This window comes from Nanorana parkeri, unplaced genomic scaffold (genome assembly GCF_000935625.1).
Source record: "Nanorana parkeri isolate BGI_ZX_2015 unplaced genomic scaffold, ASM93562v1 scaffold811, whole genome shotgun sequence".
NCBI lineage: Eukaryota > Metazoa > Chordata > Amphibia > Anura > Dicroglossidae > Nanorana > Nanorana parkeri.
The window spans coordinates 583,909-602,873 of NW_017307079.1; the positions used below are offsets into that span (position 1 = coordinate 583,909).

At 41.4% G+C, this 18,965-nt stretch overlaps 1 protein-coding gene across 1 annotated transcript in view; it reads left to right on the forward strand.

The window, feature by feature from the left end:
* The window catches only part of TGFBR3 (transforming growth factor beta receptor 3), a 186,226-nt gene that overhangs the window by 48,269 nt on the left and 118,992 nt on the right, over window positions 1-18,965 (forward strand). Inside the window, exon 3 of the mRNA XM_018565083.1 lies at window positions 18,403-18,587. Coding sequence (XP_018420585.1) covers window positions 18,403-18,587 — 185 coding nt within the window. The remainder of the gene's footprint in view (window positions 1-18,402; window positions 18,588-18,965) is intronic.

Genomic DNA, 18,965 nt, shown 5'->3' on the forward strand with positions numbered 1-18,965 from the left:
TCTATGCTAAAATCAGAAAGTTAGCCCTAATCTATGTTTTCTGAAATTCAATGCAGGAAGAGTTTAGAGGGTATTGTATTGGGTCACTGGGAACATACTATATGTCCTAATGCATTTACAGTGTAGCTTCCTTCTGCTTTCTGTACCACCAGTCACATTTATATTTCAGAGCAGGTTTACATCTGATTGATGTGGTTGAGCAGTACAGTTTAGATGCAAAACTATATAACAACTGAAGTGCTGAGCAGGTAGGCTATAACGTTGGTATCATTCTCCAAGTTTTATTTTCAGTTTTGAATGTAGTGTACATTTAACTAACATTTGCAAATGTTAGAAGGAAGGCAATTGTAAAGAGGTAGGAGCAATTATATAGACTTCCTTTAAGAACTGTACTGATCACTATTTTGTTTAACATGCCCACATAATACAACCTCAATGGTGATTCCAAAAAGAAAATATAACATTTTCTGTTAGAAAATATTATTAGTGGTGTCCTCATATCTCTAGCTACCAATTCACAAAAGTAAATCTTGGTGGCTGCTGCTGAAGTTGTCATAGCTAAAAGGTATGAACAGACAAATAAAGCTCAGCCACCATCATAAAATGGAAACCTTTATTGATCTTACAATAATTTGTATTGTCCTTTAGTGATGTACTGCAGGGGCTTTATACAAATATGCAATCAGTGAGTCTTGAGGACTGAGTTTGCATATTACCTTTATTTCTAAGTCCAAAATAGAAGGTAAAGGTGCTAATTGATTATGTTAGTGATTTTAACAGCCCACTAATTGTAAAAGAATTGTAAACATTTTAATTATCCCCTAGCTCTACTTTTAAGGACTAATTTACACTGTGATGAAATGCAAATGTCCCCAAGGCTAGGTATGGGATTAGTAATATCCCCTATGGCAAGGCCTGGTCTGGTCTTGTTAACACATTGCTTAAGATGGGGTGTTCAGTTTTGGGTTGGGTCCAATTTGTGCTAGCCATTCTTAGGCAGAACAAGTTGCCCAACATTTTTGCTTATTGACAAATCCTTCAAATATTGGACTTGTCAGCTGCCCGTATCATTTCGGGGGGGGGGCATTGGGGGTGGTTGTCAGGGAGCTGAAAATATGTTAATTTGTACCTCAATTGCATTTTCTTTTTCACCTAAACAATATTTAAATGGATAGCTTTCAAATAAGAAAGTCCATATTCTTATCCATATTTTCAGGTAATCATCATGTGTATGTGCACTTTACTTGCTAATTTTACAGGGAATGCAGTGTGAATATAAATCATTCAATTTGGCTGTAAACCAGGGTTTGGATTAGGGAGTTTTGTGTAAAATGTTTCCTGATCACTATCTGCATATTAGTGTGGAGATTTGTAATGTGCTAATCTGCAAATGATTGTTCTAGTAGTAAATGAGGTATGTGGTAAACTGAGATGTTACAGGTCTGAAGACTCCTTTGATGTGGTTTGCCCTTTTTATGCACATAACTTTTTCATACGCCTGTGTTTTTCCTTTTGCCGATTTAACATCTATATGATCGTAGGCTATATAATTTTTTTTTCTTTCATATAACTGAAGAGGGAGGGTATATTTTACAATCACTATGCCAGGTTATTAGTCAGATATGTAACATGGTGCAGATAACCTTTTATTTTGAACTATTTTATCAGCTGTAGGAGGATGTTATTGGAAATAAAAGATAAAATTAGATTTCTTTTTGTGCCATGTCTTTTAACTACACTGAAATTAACTCTGACAGAATGAGAAAGCTGTATGAGCAGCTCTTAGGGGCAAGGTGGTTTGGGCTTCTCCATGCTGTTTAGTCAGGCAGTGTTAGTGGTAATGTTTATACCAGGGGCGGACTGGGCAGGGTGGCAATTGCCCCCCGGGCCTCTCTGGTGCCTGTAAAAACGGCCCCCGCTGGCGCAGCTGCAATCGCTTTTTTTCCTCTATCGGCCGCTCTGCTCCTGCAGCAGCCGAAGAGGAGAAGAAGCTCTTCGGCTGCCTTTGATTAGCCCGTGTAGTGTTCGGGCTCAACGGCAGCTCCCTTCGCCCACTTCTTCTGCCATTGGCTGGAGGGAGGCTGCACTCCTACTGCCTGTCTGCTGGGTCCTAAAGGGAGGGCAGCAGGAAGTGGCTGGAATCACCTGAAAACGTGCAGGCGACCTCACTGCTCCCCCCACCCCCCACCAGGAGAGGAAAAGAAGATGGCACAGCACCTGAAACAGGAGAGAAGAACCACTGCAAGTCCCTGACTGCTGCACTTCGTTACTGACCGCTGCACTTCGTTACTGACCGCTGCACTGCATTACATGCTGACTGATGCACGACTTTACTGACAGTTTCACTGCGTTACATGCTGACCGCTGCACTGCATTACATGCTTATCGCGTTACATGCTGACTACTGCAATGTGTTACATGCTGACCGCTGCACTGCGTTACATACTGACGGCTGCACTGTGTTACATGCTGACCGATGCACTGCGTAACATAGTAATGGCTGCACTTCGTTACATGCTGACGGCTGCACTGCATTACATGCTGGTCGCTGCACTGCATTACATACTGACCGCTGCACTGCGTTCCAAACTGACCGCTGGCCTCTGCACTGCATTACATACTGACAGCTGCACTGCATTGCATGCTGACCTCTGCACTGCGTTACATGATGACAGCTGCACTGTATTACATGCTGACCTCTGCACTGCGTTACATACTGACAGCTGCACTGCATTACATGCTGACCTCTGCACTGCGTTACATGCTGACCACTGCACTGCGTTACATACTGACCACTGCACTGCGTTACATGCTGACCGCTGCAATGCATTGCATGCTGACCGCTGCACTGCATTACATGTTGACCGCTGACTTCTGCACTGCGTTACATACTGACAGCAGCACTGCATTACATACTGACAGCTGCACTGCATTACATACTGACTTCTGCACTGTGTTACATACTGACGACTGCACTGTGTTACATGCTGACCGCTGCACTGCTTTACATACTGACTGCTGCACTGCGTTACATGCTGACCACTGCACTGCGTTACATGCTGACCGCTGCACTGCGTTGCATGTTGACGGCTGCACTGCGTTACATGTTGACCTCTGCACTGCGTTACATGTTGACCGCTGCACTGCATTACATGCTGACCACTGCACTGCATTACATGCTGACCTCTGCACTGCGTTACATACTGACAGCTGCACTGCGTTGCATGCTGACCTCTGCACTGCGTTACATACTGACAGCTGCACTGCGTTACATACTGACCGCTGCTCTGCCTTACATGCTTGCCGCTGACTTCTGCACTGCGTTATATACTGACAGCTGCACTGTGTTACATGCTGACTGCTGCGCTGCATTACATACTGACTGCTGAACTGCATTACGTGCTGGCCGCTGCACTGCGTTACATGCTGACCTCTGCACTGTGTTACATGCTGACCTCTGCACTGTGTTACATGCTAGCTGCTGCACTGCGTAACATACTGACCGCTGCACAGCGTTACATACTGACCTCTGCACTGCGTTTCATTCTGACCTCCACATTACACCGTTGACCTTTGCACTGCGTTACATACTGACCTCTACATTAGACTGCCTACCTCTACATTACATATTGACCTCTACATTACACCGCTGCACTGCATTACATACTGACCTCTACATTACACTGCAGACTCCTGTACTGTGCGTCACTCTGCTGACCTCTGCACTGTGCGTTATTACTGACCTTTGCACTGTGCGTACACCACTGACCTCTGCACTGTGCGTTAGACTGCTGACCTCTGTACTGTGCGTCACACCACTCACCTCTGCACTGTGGGTTAATACTTTCCTTTGTACGCTACGTCACGCAGCTGACCTCTGTACTGTGCGTCACTCTTCTGACTTCTGCACTCTGCATTACACCGCTGACTTCTGTACTATGCATCGCACTGCTGACCTCTGTACTGTGCGTTACATCACTCACCTCTGTACTCTATGTTACAGCACTGACTTCTGCACTGTGTGTTATGCCACTGACCTCTGCACTTTGCATCACACCACTGACTTCCATACTGTGCGTTACACCGCTGACCTCTGCACTCTGCATGACACTGCTGACTTCTGTACCCTGTGTTACCCCACTGACCTCTGTACTCTGTGCTACAGCGCTGACTTCTGCACTGTGTCTTATGCCACTGACTTCTGACCTGTACATTACACCGCTGACTTCTGCACTGTGCATTACACCACTGACCTCTGCACTGTGCATTACACCACTGACCTCTGCACTCTGTGTTATAAACTCTTCACAGAAACAGCAAAAGGGGAGCGGAGCAAGACTGGGCACGCATGCTGGGTGACAGAGTCCTAGTTAGTGTTATTACACATGATTTTTGAAGTCCTTCAAACCAGGGACGCACTGATACCAGTGTTGGGGAAAGTGCCCTAAACTACAAACCGATACCGGTGCTTTCATTTTTCAAATTGATTTGGCTGTGTTAGGTCATACATTTGCTTGGGAACACACAGAAGCCTTCTGGGGAACCACATGGTGCCAGCTCACAGCTCTTCGGCCACCCACACATCCCCATGCCAAGACCCTCCCCACCCCTTCTGAGACCTTCCACACCCCTCCTGATACCCTCTGACCAAGACATCAGACTGACATCCCAGAGCAGAGCAGCAAAGAGCATGTAGCAATTTAATATACTATTATTCTGCATTGCTGTATAATGTATTGCTGGGATTTATAGTCCTCTATAGCTGATGGTATTATTCTGCATTGCTGTATAATGTGCTGAAATTTGTAGTCCCTATACAGCTTGAAGTCAGTTACAGAACTAAAAGACTGAAGACACTATAATTAGTTTATTGAATCTAGGTGTTCTGTATGTGATGCATTTTTAAGTCACTGTCAGTAGCATAGCCAAAACCATGGGTTCTTTGCAAATACTGATCAAACTACTGTGGTGGTTGGTTCTAGCTCACCCTCTCACCTCATTATTGATCAGAGAGACAACCCCTCACAATTAAAGGCCAATAGTTATGCTTGGAAAATGGGAGAGTGTATACCACAGCCCACCTGGATAGTAGGTTTAGGTAGTTTAGGAGGGCTTGGAAGATTAGTTGAGAGCTAACATAAGCAGCACACTAATAACTTTGACAGTTATCACTGGAGGCTTGCCTTGAATGGAACTGTTTTGGGAAACAGTTTAATCCGTGGGTTTAGTTCCACTTTAGAACAAACTTATTATTAGATCAAGAAAGGTTGAGCAAAGTCAGAAGTCCAGGTCAGTGGCTCAAACTGTTGTCAGTAAGTACACTTAATTTATATCCAATATGTGTTTTATGTAATGTCGTGTTGGTAAACTTGTTGGGCTTCTCATATGACTTTTAGGTGGACCCGTAATCTTCTCACACTGTGTAAGTGGGCTTGGAAGCATTGACCTCAGGGACAAGCCAGTGCTTGAACCCTGGAACACAATGGCCTACCAATCAGCAGATTGAGAGTATGGTGGACACATGAGGCTACAGTATGGTGGGGCATAAAACTGGGATATCAATACTTTGATGTTTGCAAGGACATCTGCTTTAAACTACTACCGTGAAGATTGCCACTTCGGGAAAATCGTCCAAATTAAAATAATTATATCCAAAATAAATAAAGAAAAAACACTTCAAGTATGCTACAACATTATAGGTCTAAGAAACCATTCACTGCTGAAAAAGTGCATAATAAGCAAGCTAGCATTATTAAAAACTCATTGCCTTGGCTTGTAATTCAATTCCTTTAACTGCAAAGCAAACAAAAGGCTAAAAGCTTGGCACAGGAGTATTTGCTGGAAACTAGAGCTTTCTTTAGGGGCAGAAAATACATCTTATTCTGTAACAAGATACTTTGCATGGTAATAAACAATTTTTAGTTGTGCTTCTATGTCCACAACTCAAGTGAAGCCTTATTTTCTTTGTTCCTAATTTTTTGTCTGGAATTTGCGGTGCTGATGATGTTAATCAGACTTCATAACTGAGTGATAGATATGTCAAAGTCACTCTCTCTCTCAGTTCAAGTATCTGTCAAGTATCCTTCAATGTAAAAGGCATCCACACTTACACAAATTGCCACTTACTCAACTGTGTGTTTGGTCACTTGTCCTTTTTGGAGTTGTTGCAATCCAGGTGACAAAAATAAGAATGTTTGTGAGACCTAGCACTAAAAGCTTGACACTGGACATGGATATGGGACACTTGTTATTTGTTTCATTTTAACTGCACATAGAACTAAACCATTTACCAGTGTATTCAGACATGGTAATCCAACTTAAATGGCCTGAAAAACCAGAAGAATATTGTCATCCATTTGAGGTTGAGCCCTGGTTCACACCTAGGCGGCACTGTTTTTCTGCGTTAGCAGCATGTGGTTATGCGTGTTTGTGTGCGCATTTTAACGCGCGTACATGGATTGGCAGCTCATAAACCATTTGTGGGCAATGGAAGATCACGCGTATAAATGCGAAAAAACGCTCACGAAAATGTGCAAAATGCTTCTGTTGCATGTTTTTGGGCATTTCCAATTAAGTCTATGGGGAGGAAAAGTGCTTTTAACTGCCCAAAGAAGTTCCTGTATCTTTTCAGGCATCTGGCGTTTTCCTGCTCTGCGTTTTTCTGCTCAGGTGTGAACCAGGGCCATTAAAAATCATGAGATTTCTTGTGTTGGGCAGTTAAAAGCACTTTTCGAACTGCATAAAACGCCTAGGTGTGAACCAGGGCTTATAATGTGCATGTGCAACCATGTATGAATGGTTTAGAAAGGTTTGGTTAGATAAAAATTAAACTTTACCAAATTAATGTTTTTATACACTTATATATTATCTTTTGTTTAAAACAAATATCACAGCTGATCTTATCAGATGTATAAAGATAGTATAGCTGGCAATTCAAGCACAAAAACTTTTATTTAACTGTATTCCTCAATAGCCATGTAGGATATAAATCCACTTTGTGTGTACCAAATGCGTTTGCAAACCCTGATATAACTGGGTGATTACTAACAGTAGTTGTGATGTCATCACTGAGCTGCACATAGCCTGTAAAAGTAGATTTTTTTTTTTAGTTCTAAAATAAGCTCCTGGACCATTCAAACAAGGAACAGTGCATATTAATTTATGAATATTAAATGAAAACTATGGGATGAGGGAAATGCACATCACTCAGCTCACATTTCTACCTGCAGAGAGTGGTGGCTGTCGGTCAATGCTTCCCACAGGGATAGAGGCAGCTATCTCTACCTCTAGAGGCAGAGCCAGCTGTTATTCAGGCAGTGGGGTGGATCCTGATAATATTGTCGGGATCTTTCCCGGCTGCAGCACAGCTCATTAGTAAATGTCCTCCTGTGAACCTAAAGAGAACTACGGCCAAAAAAGTTTGGCCATAGTTCTCTTTTAATTAAAGTGCACTTTAACACAAAGTCAATTTATCCTTTTGGCCCCTTAAGATGGCCTCAATGATCCTTCCCTTCCCATGCACAGATAAACACTTACCAAGCACCGACGTGCTTGGCCTCAATGGCTTATTTACACCCTGCAGAAGACATCTCCTTTTCCTGGCAGGCCTGTACGTTACATCTCCATTGACTTCTATGGAGCTTGTCTACCTCTGTCTCCTGGCCTGTAGACGGCCCCATAGAACTCAAAGGGGAATATACTGTGCAGGGACAGCCAGGGGAAGGGGACGTGAACCTCATGATGTAAACAGACAGAGGCCGAGCCCGTTGGAACGCTGTAAGTATATATCTGTGCTATGGAAGGGAGGGATCAGTAAGGTCATCTTAAGGGGCCAAAAGGCTAAATGTGTTAAAGTGCAGGTATCCTTCAATTGATATCACTATATTAATCACTATTTTTTGTTTAGATGGTCCAGGATCTTAGGTTAGAAGTAAAAAAAATCTACTTATTTTCTAATGAATGGGTGCTCACTGGTCCACCCACTGGTTGAATTTTGTCTGAGTCTTGCAGACTTAGCTGAAATTCAAACAATGTATGGCCAGCTTTACAGGAACAATAAATAGAAGAGCTGCTTGTACAACTATCTCTATTATAAATTTAACGGGCCAGCGTGCAGTGAAAAACCATGTTGATCACTCTGAGAGAAAATAAACTGGGGGCTTTAGATGGACTTTAAGGAACATGTCCTGTCTTTGTATTAATCCAATCAGTTAGAACGTATCTTAAAGTACTCTAAGCTATTATTGTTGTATGAGTGTGTAGCAAATCATGCAGTTAACATGGAGAAAAATGACTCCCCTATTGGGGCACAAACTTCACTCTTCTCCCTTGTTTCTCTTTATAGAAACAATAGATTGTATGCTTCCAAGACTTTGTTGAACTTGGAGATATCTGTACATCTCTCTCCTTGAGTGCATTCACCACACCCTTGTTTCCACATGGAGCAGTTCATGTTGTGCATAACAGCATTTTGCTAGATAAATGAAAATAATACACTCAGAAAAAAATTTAGTTTTGTTCCACCCTGTCTGCTTCAGGATGTTTCATCATAAAACAGTTGATGGAACAAAGTCAAACAACATGTCACCTAACACATTAAGCAATAGAAATTGTGGACCTGGATTCTGTTCCATCTGGCGTATGCTTTTTTTTTTTTCCTTTTAGAACAGCAAGCGTTCCATATATTATTACTAATTTGACCTACAGCCTGGTCATTCAATAACTGTATATTTACTTCTCTTGATTTGCCATATGTTTATTCAAAGAGCAAAAAAAACAAACTTTGAGGCAGTACAAATGATTTCATGTGGGCCACAGCTTGGCATATTTTGGCACGGCAAAGATGAAAACCTAGCAAGCCAGCCAGAAACAGAAAGAGATCTTTTTTCAGTTACATTGTATAAACTTTCTGTGGAAAAAAAGTTTTGCTCTATGTTGGAGGCATTGAAGCAGATATATAGGCAGGATAAAATAAAATATCCTCCTTTATTCCACGTATGTATACATTTTAAAGTCCCTCAATGTACACTGCCTGGCCAAAAAAAAAAATGGTCACCACCTGGATTTTGGGTTATGATCTGTGGTTGCTTCAGTTGGTCAGGTCTAGGTTCAGCAATGGTCACCACCTGGATTTCGGGTTATGATCTGGGGTTGCTTCAGTTGGTCAGGTCTAGGTTCAGCAATGCTATATTTTTCCATCAATGGATTTTTTCTATCCTGATGGCATGGGCATATATATTCCAGGATGACAATGCCAGGGTTCATTGTGAAAGAGTGGTTTAGGTAGCATGGGACATCAATTTCAGACATGGATTGGCCACCACAGAGTTTAGACCTTAACACTATTGATAATTTTTGGAATTTGCTGCCGAACACTTTATGCAGTGGTCCAGCATCACTACAAGATCTTGGTGAAAAATGAATGCAACTCTGGACACAGATAAGCTTATCAAAAGATGCCACAGCGAATGCATGCCGAAATCAAAGCTAAAGACGGTCCAACAAAATATTAGAGTGTGTGCCTTTCTGTTTTTTGGACAGACATTTCTAATTTAAGTACCTCAGTCTGTCTTTTTATATTAACCACCTGCAGTTCCCCAAATGGCAAGATTCAGATTAGGCCAGGAGTGGCAACACTGTTAGTCAGTCAGGCTTCACATCATAGGACAGTTCACAGGGAGCTTGCTAATGGAAGTAGAGAGGGCAGGGCTGACCCAGTCAATGTGTTTCTACTTGTTCACTATTCTACCATTGTCTGGGAAGATCCTTAACCAAACTGCATTGCTTTAACTGGAGCTGTGAAAAGTAAGGTCAGATGCTGACTGTGCCGTATGACGGGGATGCCTAGATAAGAAAACTAGCTAAACAGTGCTACAATTTTTTTTGCCAGATTTGCACATACTTTTCAATTGTGCATTTGACAGTTTAATTAACATGTGAGTTGAATATGCTACCCATAAGTTTTTTTTCTTATACATGACTCTAAATACATCTATTCATTTATCGTTTAGCATAAATAATATAAGAGGATCCCCATTTTTCTTATTTCCCATAGAAACAATAATGACTAATTATAGAAAGTTGTTAGAACTGTTTGTACCATGCTACATTATTATATTATCTTCATTATACAGGGTTTATATAGCGCCAGCAGTATACTCAGCGGTTTACAAAATGGAGGGAGATAGCAACTGTACAGTTACAATACAATTTCAATACCGGAGGGTTGAAAGCTCATGAAAGCTTACAATCGAGTGGAGGGGCAAGTGGTACAAAAAGTAATAATTGTGTGGGATGAGTTAATGGAAGAAGTAAAAGGACAGTTATTATGTCAAGGTGGGATAGGCTTCCCTAAAGAGATGAGTTTCAGAAATCTCCTAAAGGTGGACAGAGTAGGAGATAAGCGGACAGATTGGGGTAGTGGGCTGATTTGTATATTTCACCTCCAGGTGGCACTGTAAGTTAAATCTATAAAAGTAGCTTTTAGTGCATCAGTTAAATCAGAATGAGCAAGAAAGAGCTAAGCCAAGGTATTAGCTGGTCTGCAATTAAAGCCTATCTCCGGGGGGGGGGGGGGGTTTGGGGGACGACTCAAGTTAAATCAGAATCAGCAAGAAAGAGCTAAGCCCAGGTATTAGCTGGTCTACTATTAAAGCCTATCTCGGGGGGACTCATTTTGCAGTGGAGCTGCCACTGCACTGCCAAGGGTTCACTGCTTGTTAATATGTAGTGGACCTGTGTAAAGGACTTTTACTTACCTGATCCCACCTCCCCAGGCTCCTACACCAGCGCCCTCACCCTCTTCTCTGGTGTTTTGAGGTCTGCTGACATCATCACGTACAATACAGGACCCATAGCTCTGCATTATATGTGAGGATCCTAAGAGACCGGTCACAAACTGGAGTGTAGGGGAGAAAGGAGAGTGCCAACTGCAGGGGGAATGGGGATCAGTTGAGTAAAAGTAAAAGCCTGAAAGCTGCATGAAAAATATCTAGCAGTGTATAGCCAGCTAAAATCTAGTTCTGAAGGCAACCTCTGTCTACAAATAATAGTAGGGCTGTTGGTTATCTAAACTCTGTAACATAACCAATCATGGCAAACTCAGGCTTATCAAAAAGTAAGCAAAACCTTCTATGTGTAAAGTCTATTTTTCATGAAGCAGTGATCTGCTGCATTGATAACGTACCTGTACCAGTCCCAAAATAAACTCCAATTCCACATTTAGACCAGCTTATTTGTTTAATTCCAGTAGTACTATAATATTTAAAGCAAAACATGTTTGTCCAAAACAAGCCTGGTTCTGTCCTAAATAACCTTTAATCACAACTGAGCAAACGAAGCAGAGAGCCAAAACTAATGAATGCAATGACCAAAAAAAACCTGCCTAGCCAATGGCTCTTTAGACAATCTGCAGGACTAAGGTCAGGTTCACTTCTGTCCATGTCTGCACTTGTCTATTTTTTGTGCATTTTCACCAGGTATTGTAGTGTATTTACACATGCTTTCGTTATGCGTTGTGCATTTTTTATGCATTAATATTAGGGATGCACCAATATATCGAACGCCGAAACATATCGGCCGAAAATGGCACTTTTGGCATAATGCCGAAAGTGCCATGTTTCGGCGGATACATCGGCACATCCCTGCTTTCTCTTCTCCCTGTGTGTGTCCCACCGGGGAAGAGAGAAAGTGTCACAGGTGGCCGAGCGCTAGAGATGTCCAGTTCATGAACGAATCGCTCTTTTAAATCGATCCTTTTTAGTGAACTGGAGGATTCGATTCATCTGAGTGAGCTGATCCGTTTGAAGCAGCTCAGTGTGACGTGTGTGACTCAGTGTGTGGAATGTATAGCAGAGAATGTAGTGTGAATGTAGTGCCCGACCGACAGTTCTGTACAATCGTACGACTTTTGACGTTCAAGCATGTTTGAAAACTTTGGTCGATCGTACGATTTTCGCATGGTTGGTGGCGTTTCCGTCCATCAAAAGTCGTACAATTAACACTGCACATGTGCAAACAAAAATAAGTGCGGTCGATTTACCGCAATTCGTCCAGGTGTTTTTTGTAAACTACTGCTGATTGAACGGATGGGGCCGCCGTACGAAAATCGTACGACGGATCGATCATCGGACCAAAAGTTTTGTCCGATAATCGTAAGGTGTATGGGCACCTTTAGAATTATAGGAGTCTAAGAATCGAAAGAGTCTACTTAGTTAGTAGACTCATTCGATTCTATGAGTTAAAGAATCGTGAGTCATCAGAGGAGTTACTGAGTTAAAAGAATCCTGAGTCACCTCCAGTAGAACAATACAATGAATCAATTAGCAGGTTACAGCAGTGATAAGGGACAGACAGCCCAGGACAGTCAGCAGGGAGATGAGAGAAATGACACAGAGTTTAGATTAGAGGAGATCCTCATTCAGATTGATGGTTTAACCCTTTTGGATCAAATTATCTTCTCAAGGAAATATATATGTTAAAGGTACAGACATCCCTTCTGAAACATCTGTCTCATTCAGTAGCTATATAACTAAATGAGAGAGCTGTCTTTTTTTTAATAACATAAAAATACATTTAAAACTCCTTTTTAATGATATTCACACCCCCTGGATACTTGGATTTGTTTAGTTCCGACAACATCACTTAAATGTATTGATAGCGTTAGTATTCAATGTTCCCCAGGAGCTGTCTGACACCGTTCTCTGAATCAGTCCTCTGATTCGGATCTTTTATGAAGGTTCAGACAGCCCCTGAGCTTTGTTTCACTTGCTTGTCAGCCGACTCAGCAAGTGAATTGAAGATTCGAATCATAAATCCGATCCGAACTTCCCATCTCTACCGAGCGCTGCGGCCGGTGTCTCTCCTCCCACACAGCTCAGCCGCCTATCACAGTCTAGCAGAGCGCTGTGTGGGCGGAGACAGGCCGTGCTGTCACAGAAGGCTGGGCTCTCCCTGCACCGCTTGATCAGCCTCCTGTGACAGCTGTCAGAGAGGAGAGCAGGCTACAAACACTCAGCAATCAGTAATCGCTGAGTGTTTGTAGATAATTGAGGACATGGTATGTTAACTATATCCTCAATTATGAATGAATGGGAGTGAGCTACATCACCTCCTGTTCATTCATAGTTGTAGTTATAGTAAACAAACAATGTACTCATGTTATCAATGAACAGAAACACTCATAGAGGATTCCTGTTCATTGATAACTGAGGCTGCAGAAAAAGAGATTGAGGACTTTGTGTCCTCAATCCCTTTTTCTATTTTAAAAGGGAAATATCAGGGGTCTGTTTAGACCCCCAATACTTCCCCGAAACCCCTAAAAGTAAAGTAAACAATAAAAATATATATTAAAAAATGAATTAATAAATAAAAATAAATATAAAAAATTAAACAGTTTATAAAAAATAAATAAAAATTAAATATTTGAAAAATGTGAAAAAAAAAATGAAAAAAAAACATTTTCGGTATCGGTCTGACAGTTTTTTTTATTTTGGTTTCGTTTCGTTTTTAAAATTTCCATTTCGGTGCACCTCTAATTAATATACATTTTCATGCATCATGTGTTTGGTTTGGCCAATGAGGGCTGATTTTCTGCAGTGTCATCATTGTTGTGAATTTAGGAAGAGTCTTCTTGTATTTCTTTGTCTTTCTATGTCTTGTGTTTCCTCTTCTGGATTGGGATGAATATGTTCCCTATTGCGGAAAAAAATGGTCTGCAAAGCATTTCCAGGCTCTTTCACTTCTTTAGAGTGATGGAGGGAGGGTCATACAGAAGGGGAAGGCTGCACAACTCCCTGATGAGAGCTTCTGTATCATACAGATTCTGCAGCAGCCATCTTGCTTGGAGCAGTGTGTGAACACATGGCAGGTATCCTGGGGAGAAGCTTGTCGCCAGGGGCTGGAAATGTATCAACGTGCACTATATGTGCATTTTCATGCTTTGCCATAGCCTTCTAAGAGAGTCAAAAAGCATAAAAATTCACAAAAAAACATACATAACAAATGTTCTAAAAGGCAACACAGTACATAGGTGTAAACTGGCTCCTTGGTTTAAATGTCTTCCTATGACGCATCCATTGTTGATTGCATGAAGTAATTGGGTCAATCATTTCCTATGCAAATGTGTGTGTGTGTGAGGGGGGTAAATGCGACATCTATTTACTGCCATGGCTGCCTTTGTGATATCCACTCTTATAAAATAAATTTTTATTATTAAGCTGGAAAATCTTTGACTGATTAAAGAACATTCTTCTTTCCTTACAAACAAAGGAAACAGTAATATTAGGTGGATGCAAACCCTCTTAAACTGCCATAAACCCCCATCCCTCCTTGATGTAACCTGCTTAAAAAGCAAAATATATCTCCTAAAATCCAATTTGCATTGGTGGTGTAGATATTTAGTATCTTAGAATGTTGAGATAAGGGGTGGCTTTACTGTTCAGATACAATTTCATTTTGTACATTGGATGTCCGTGTCCTTACCCACAGGAAACTTTGTGCTATAAATTGTTTTTTTGTAATTGTTACAGGCCCAAAAGGTCCATGGGGCATTTCCTTTGCCTGCTGTAGTGATTCTGGGATCAATAGATAAAAATAGGCAAAGATATATTACTGATTTCCTTTTTTTCTTCTATGGAAATCTCTTATGTAAGTATACAAAAGAGTAATTTACTTACTACATAACTGATTGTGTCCCTGCATTAGAGGTCTCGGTCACATGTCATTCATCAGTATGTTTTGTGTTTATACTGAAAGTAACTGAGAACCAGTTGTAAATGCATTCCCGGTTCCAGGATTTCCAAGTCATATCAGAATAAATGTTTACTCATACCAGCAATAAAATACATGCTGATTTATTAACTATATATGCAGGCTGGACACGTAGCTTTGTAAATGTTTAAACTTTAATAACTTTGCATATACACATAACAGAAGCACACTGTAAAGAGCATATAAAAGCTTAAAGTGATATTAAAGTCGAAATGTTTCTATGCTATTTCAAATGCTGATTAAATCACTATGCTCCTTGATGTTTAAAACAGCTGCACAAACAGCTGGTCCCCTGATCTCTGGCCCTGATATCCTGTTTTTAGGGTGGCTCCTTTCCATTGCAGGGTCCTATAGAGCCACTCTTGTGGCAAGCAAGGCAAGCCAATCCCCAGCTACCTGCTCCTTCCTTCTTCAAACTAGAATATGGGGAACTGATGGAGACTGAGCTGTCCCTTGCGATCTTGTACTAGGCAGGAGGTTCAGAGAAGCAGAGCTGAGAGAGCTGGAGCTGGCTGTTTGGAAACATGATGATTATAAGTGCATGGGCACAATTCTAAAGAAATACTTTGCTGGGGAATGTATATTTATTTGGTCTAGATTCATCATTGAAGAAAGATTGAGAGGTTATCTGTAATGTCTAGGTTTATTTTATTCAGCCTCTTATATCATAAAAAGCCAAAGTGTTTGGGGGAGGGGGGACTTGCTTATGTTAAACACAGCTTGTACTAGACTGATGGAATTAGACATCTGTAATATCTTGCTAGCTCTCAAAGCTGCAAATTGGCATTGTATGCTGTTATTAAGTCTAGAATCTACCAAAACAACCAGATAATTGATTATGGACTTTCCCAGTTGTACTCCCAGTTGCACTCCCCCTAGTATATATGATGATATGATGTGTTTAGCCCCCTGCGTACATAAGTTTACTTTATTAACATAACAGGTCTGTTCACAAAAGGGTGAAGGGTTTGGAGGAGGCAGGGTAAGTGACCAATCTAGGCCAAAATAGCTGATTTGGAAAAATTCTCCAATTCAGTTCACTTTCCAGTCCAGCTATGTTGTCCTAGATTGTTCACTTCTCCTGTCTTCTCCAAACTCTTCACCTTTTTGTGAACAACCCGATATCTTATTTGCCATATACCTTCATTGCCCAGGCAAACAGTTCAGTGAGGCTTACACTGCCCACTTTCACTATATAGCTTGGCGTTATCTGCAAACGCATAAATGGTTGGCACTTTTAGTCCCAAACTCTGTAACTTTTATAAACACGTTAAAAAGTAATGCCTTGTTCACGTGGATGGCAAGGGGGCAGTAAAACCGGGGTGGCTGTGTTGCGCTGTCAGCACTGTGGCCGAACACAGCTGGTACATTGACATGGCCTGACTGCTTTGTGTCGCAGCAAAAAATATACACCATGTTGTGTTTGGCAGGTGGTGGCGCTTGCCAAACGTGACCATTGTAGTGAATGAGACCTACACAGAAAGCCCCATTGGGATAAAAAAAAATAGCAATCGGGGGGTGGCAACATTTCTTCCTGAATGCAGGGCATCCGCTGCTCCACCACCCTCTGAAAAGCGATCCACAGTGTAGCCTTGGGGTACACTACTAACAAACTTAGACGATTCAGAGTATAAAATATTAACTACCTTGAAGGTTTATATTTGGTTTTATGATGTGTTAGGCAGAGATAGAGGTGAAGATACACTTCACAGGTTTCAAGAAATGTATGCCCATTGACCCTGTGAGGTGCTGTCTGCTTTGTTGCTACAGGGCACAAAAAAAAAACTAAGGCACACTAATGACTAATTTTAGTTGTTTTCAGGAATTTTGCACAATCTCTCTCTCTCTCTCTCTCTCCTCTCTCTCTCTCGCGCTCTCTCTCTCTCTCTTGCTCTCTCTCTCTGTCTCCCTTGCTCTCTCTGTCTAGGTCTCATGCCTCATCACCTAAAAAGCTGTAGTGAAACTTGAGTATCCCCTATACATTTTAATATACACATACATCAACCCGGCCCACGTCTTTTCCTGTAATTTGGGGGCAGTTAAGAAAAAGATGGTGATGGCTCTCAGCAAGAGATATATTTCTCTAAAAACTGTAAACACACTTTGTACAGTAACTCTGTGAATTATGTCTTGGCATTTATTGTGCAGCACAGTGCTCGGGCCCCTTAGCTTTACCTTGTTAGGTTCAGATACAGACAATGATAAACTGCTGCTGATAAACATACACAGTGATCTTTAAGGCATATGGATCTTTATTCAGTATGTGTTATATAGTCAGGACTTACCCTAAAAAAATGTTTTTGATTTTTAAGTATGAAATATTGCATTTAAATATTATAAATTACAGCAGTTAGGTGGGACTCTCCTGTGTTTTATCTTGGCTCCTATGTTTCTTCTTATTTTTTCACTTGGTGATCCTGTCAGTAACACACTTTTAGTCTGTGTGCATACAGGGACAATCATCTGTCCCTATGCAAGGTTGTCGGTGGATGTCCTATTACAGCTGCGGCCGCCGTTGGCCTGCCATTTGCCTTGTACAAGCAACTATTTGTACACACCATTGATTCCAGCCGTGAGAATCCACTGATTCTTGCCACCGGAATTTGCAGTGCTGCCCTATTTGCAAGTGTGAATGGGGCCTAAATCAACTACTTCAGTCTATATATCAAAGTGCTGGTAGACGGCAGAGATATTGAAAAGCAAGTACTCCATATTTGATACAGAGCCTGTTTGATGGCTTGAAACATTGCTTTGTAAAATAGAGAATTTTACCCATTAAAGTGGAAGTAAAATGCTGTGCAAATGTTCCTTTTTTTTCCCCTAATGTGTAAGCACAACATACTTACACATAAGAGCACACTTACCTTAAAAGTGTGCCCTTCTCTAGTGCTGTCAGGTTGATTTTCAGTCCCCAGCTCTGTCCCCAATGCTGCCATCTCCACCACCACTACTTCTGTATTCCCATGCATCCTCTACGGCCATTGGTTGGCCACTTATGATGGAATTCCTGTGCATGCCCCTGGCACCCGGCCCATTCACGGCATCGTAGCGATCCTGTGAGTGTGTGTAGTGCAAAATGCATACGCTGTACATTACACGCAAAAAAAAAAAATTCCAGGGGGAAGAGGGGAAGAATATTTTTGTCAGAAGGGACTTGTGCATGTCTTTTCTTCAAATAATACCTACCCTTCAGCTTTTTTTTTAGTTTACTGACTTTACCCCTGCTTTAACTTTCTGCCGTCTACTTGAACGTTGATGAAGAGCCATATCGACTGTAGTATCTAAGTTTACAAGTCCTTTGTGCAGGCGACTTTTGGAACACTGGATTTTTACAGTCAATGGCAGGGTCTATTTAAGGAACGGCAAGTAACAATAGCTTTGTACAGAAGACAGGGTCTCTTTAAGGAACGGTAAGTAACAATAGCTTTGTGCAGAAAATAAATTATGTTGTTTTAGTGATGCTGGATCATTACTTGACTAATTTTCTTGTTTTCATTGAGTTTTTAACAGTCAAATTATTACTGAACTCTTCAGAGCTGCAATGAAATCATGGATAGGGAGAAGTGTTAGACTGTGCTGATGGTACTTACAGTAAGAACAGTGTATTTAATGTTTCCACTTTATGTCTGTTAGGTCCGATCCCCGAAGCTCCATGTCGGCTGTCACCTGTTACAGAATCTCACCCTGTCCAAGCCTTGCTGGAAAGCTACACTGTTTTATCTGGCTGCGCAAGCAAAGGAACAATAAGTTATCCCCAAGAGGTCCATATCATAAATCTGAAATGTGTAGAGGAAGACCCCTGTCAAAGTGAAAAAGAGGTATGTATGATTTACAGTATAATCTGTTCAGCAATGTTTCCTGGAAGCACAATATTATACCTTGTTCTATTGTTTTAGGCTGCCATTACTATCACTGCCGGTGATCCTGTCACTGATAGAACATCCTGCAGGGTTTACACAAAAATTCTTCACACAGGACAGCTGAAACCAAGTTAAAGGAGAATTCACACAATTCCTTCTCTTTTGTAGTTGTGTAATATATGGAAAAAAGACATATCACCAGTAGAAAGAAACCTTTAGGCTTTGTGACATGACATGATCTACAGTCCTTTGCAAATGAACCAGCTGCAGGTTGCCCAATGGCAAACATACATTTGTAGGCCTCATTCGCACTGGCACTCACTTACTTTTCTCAAT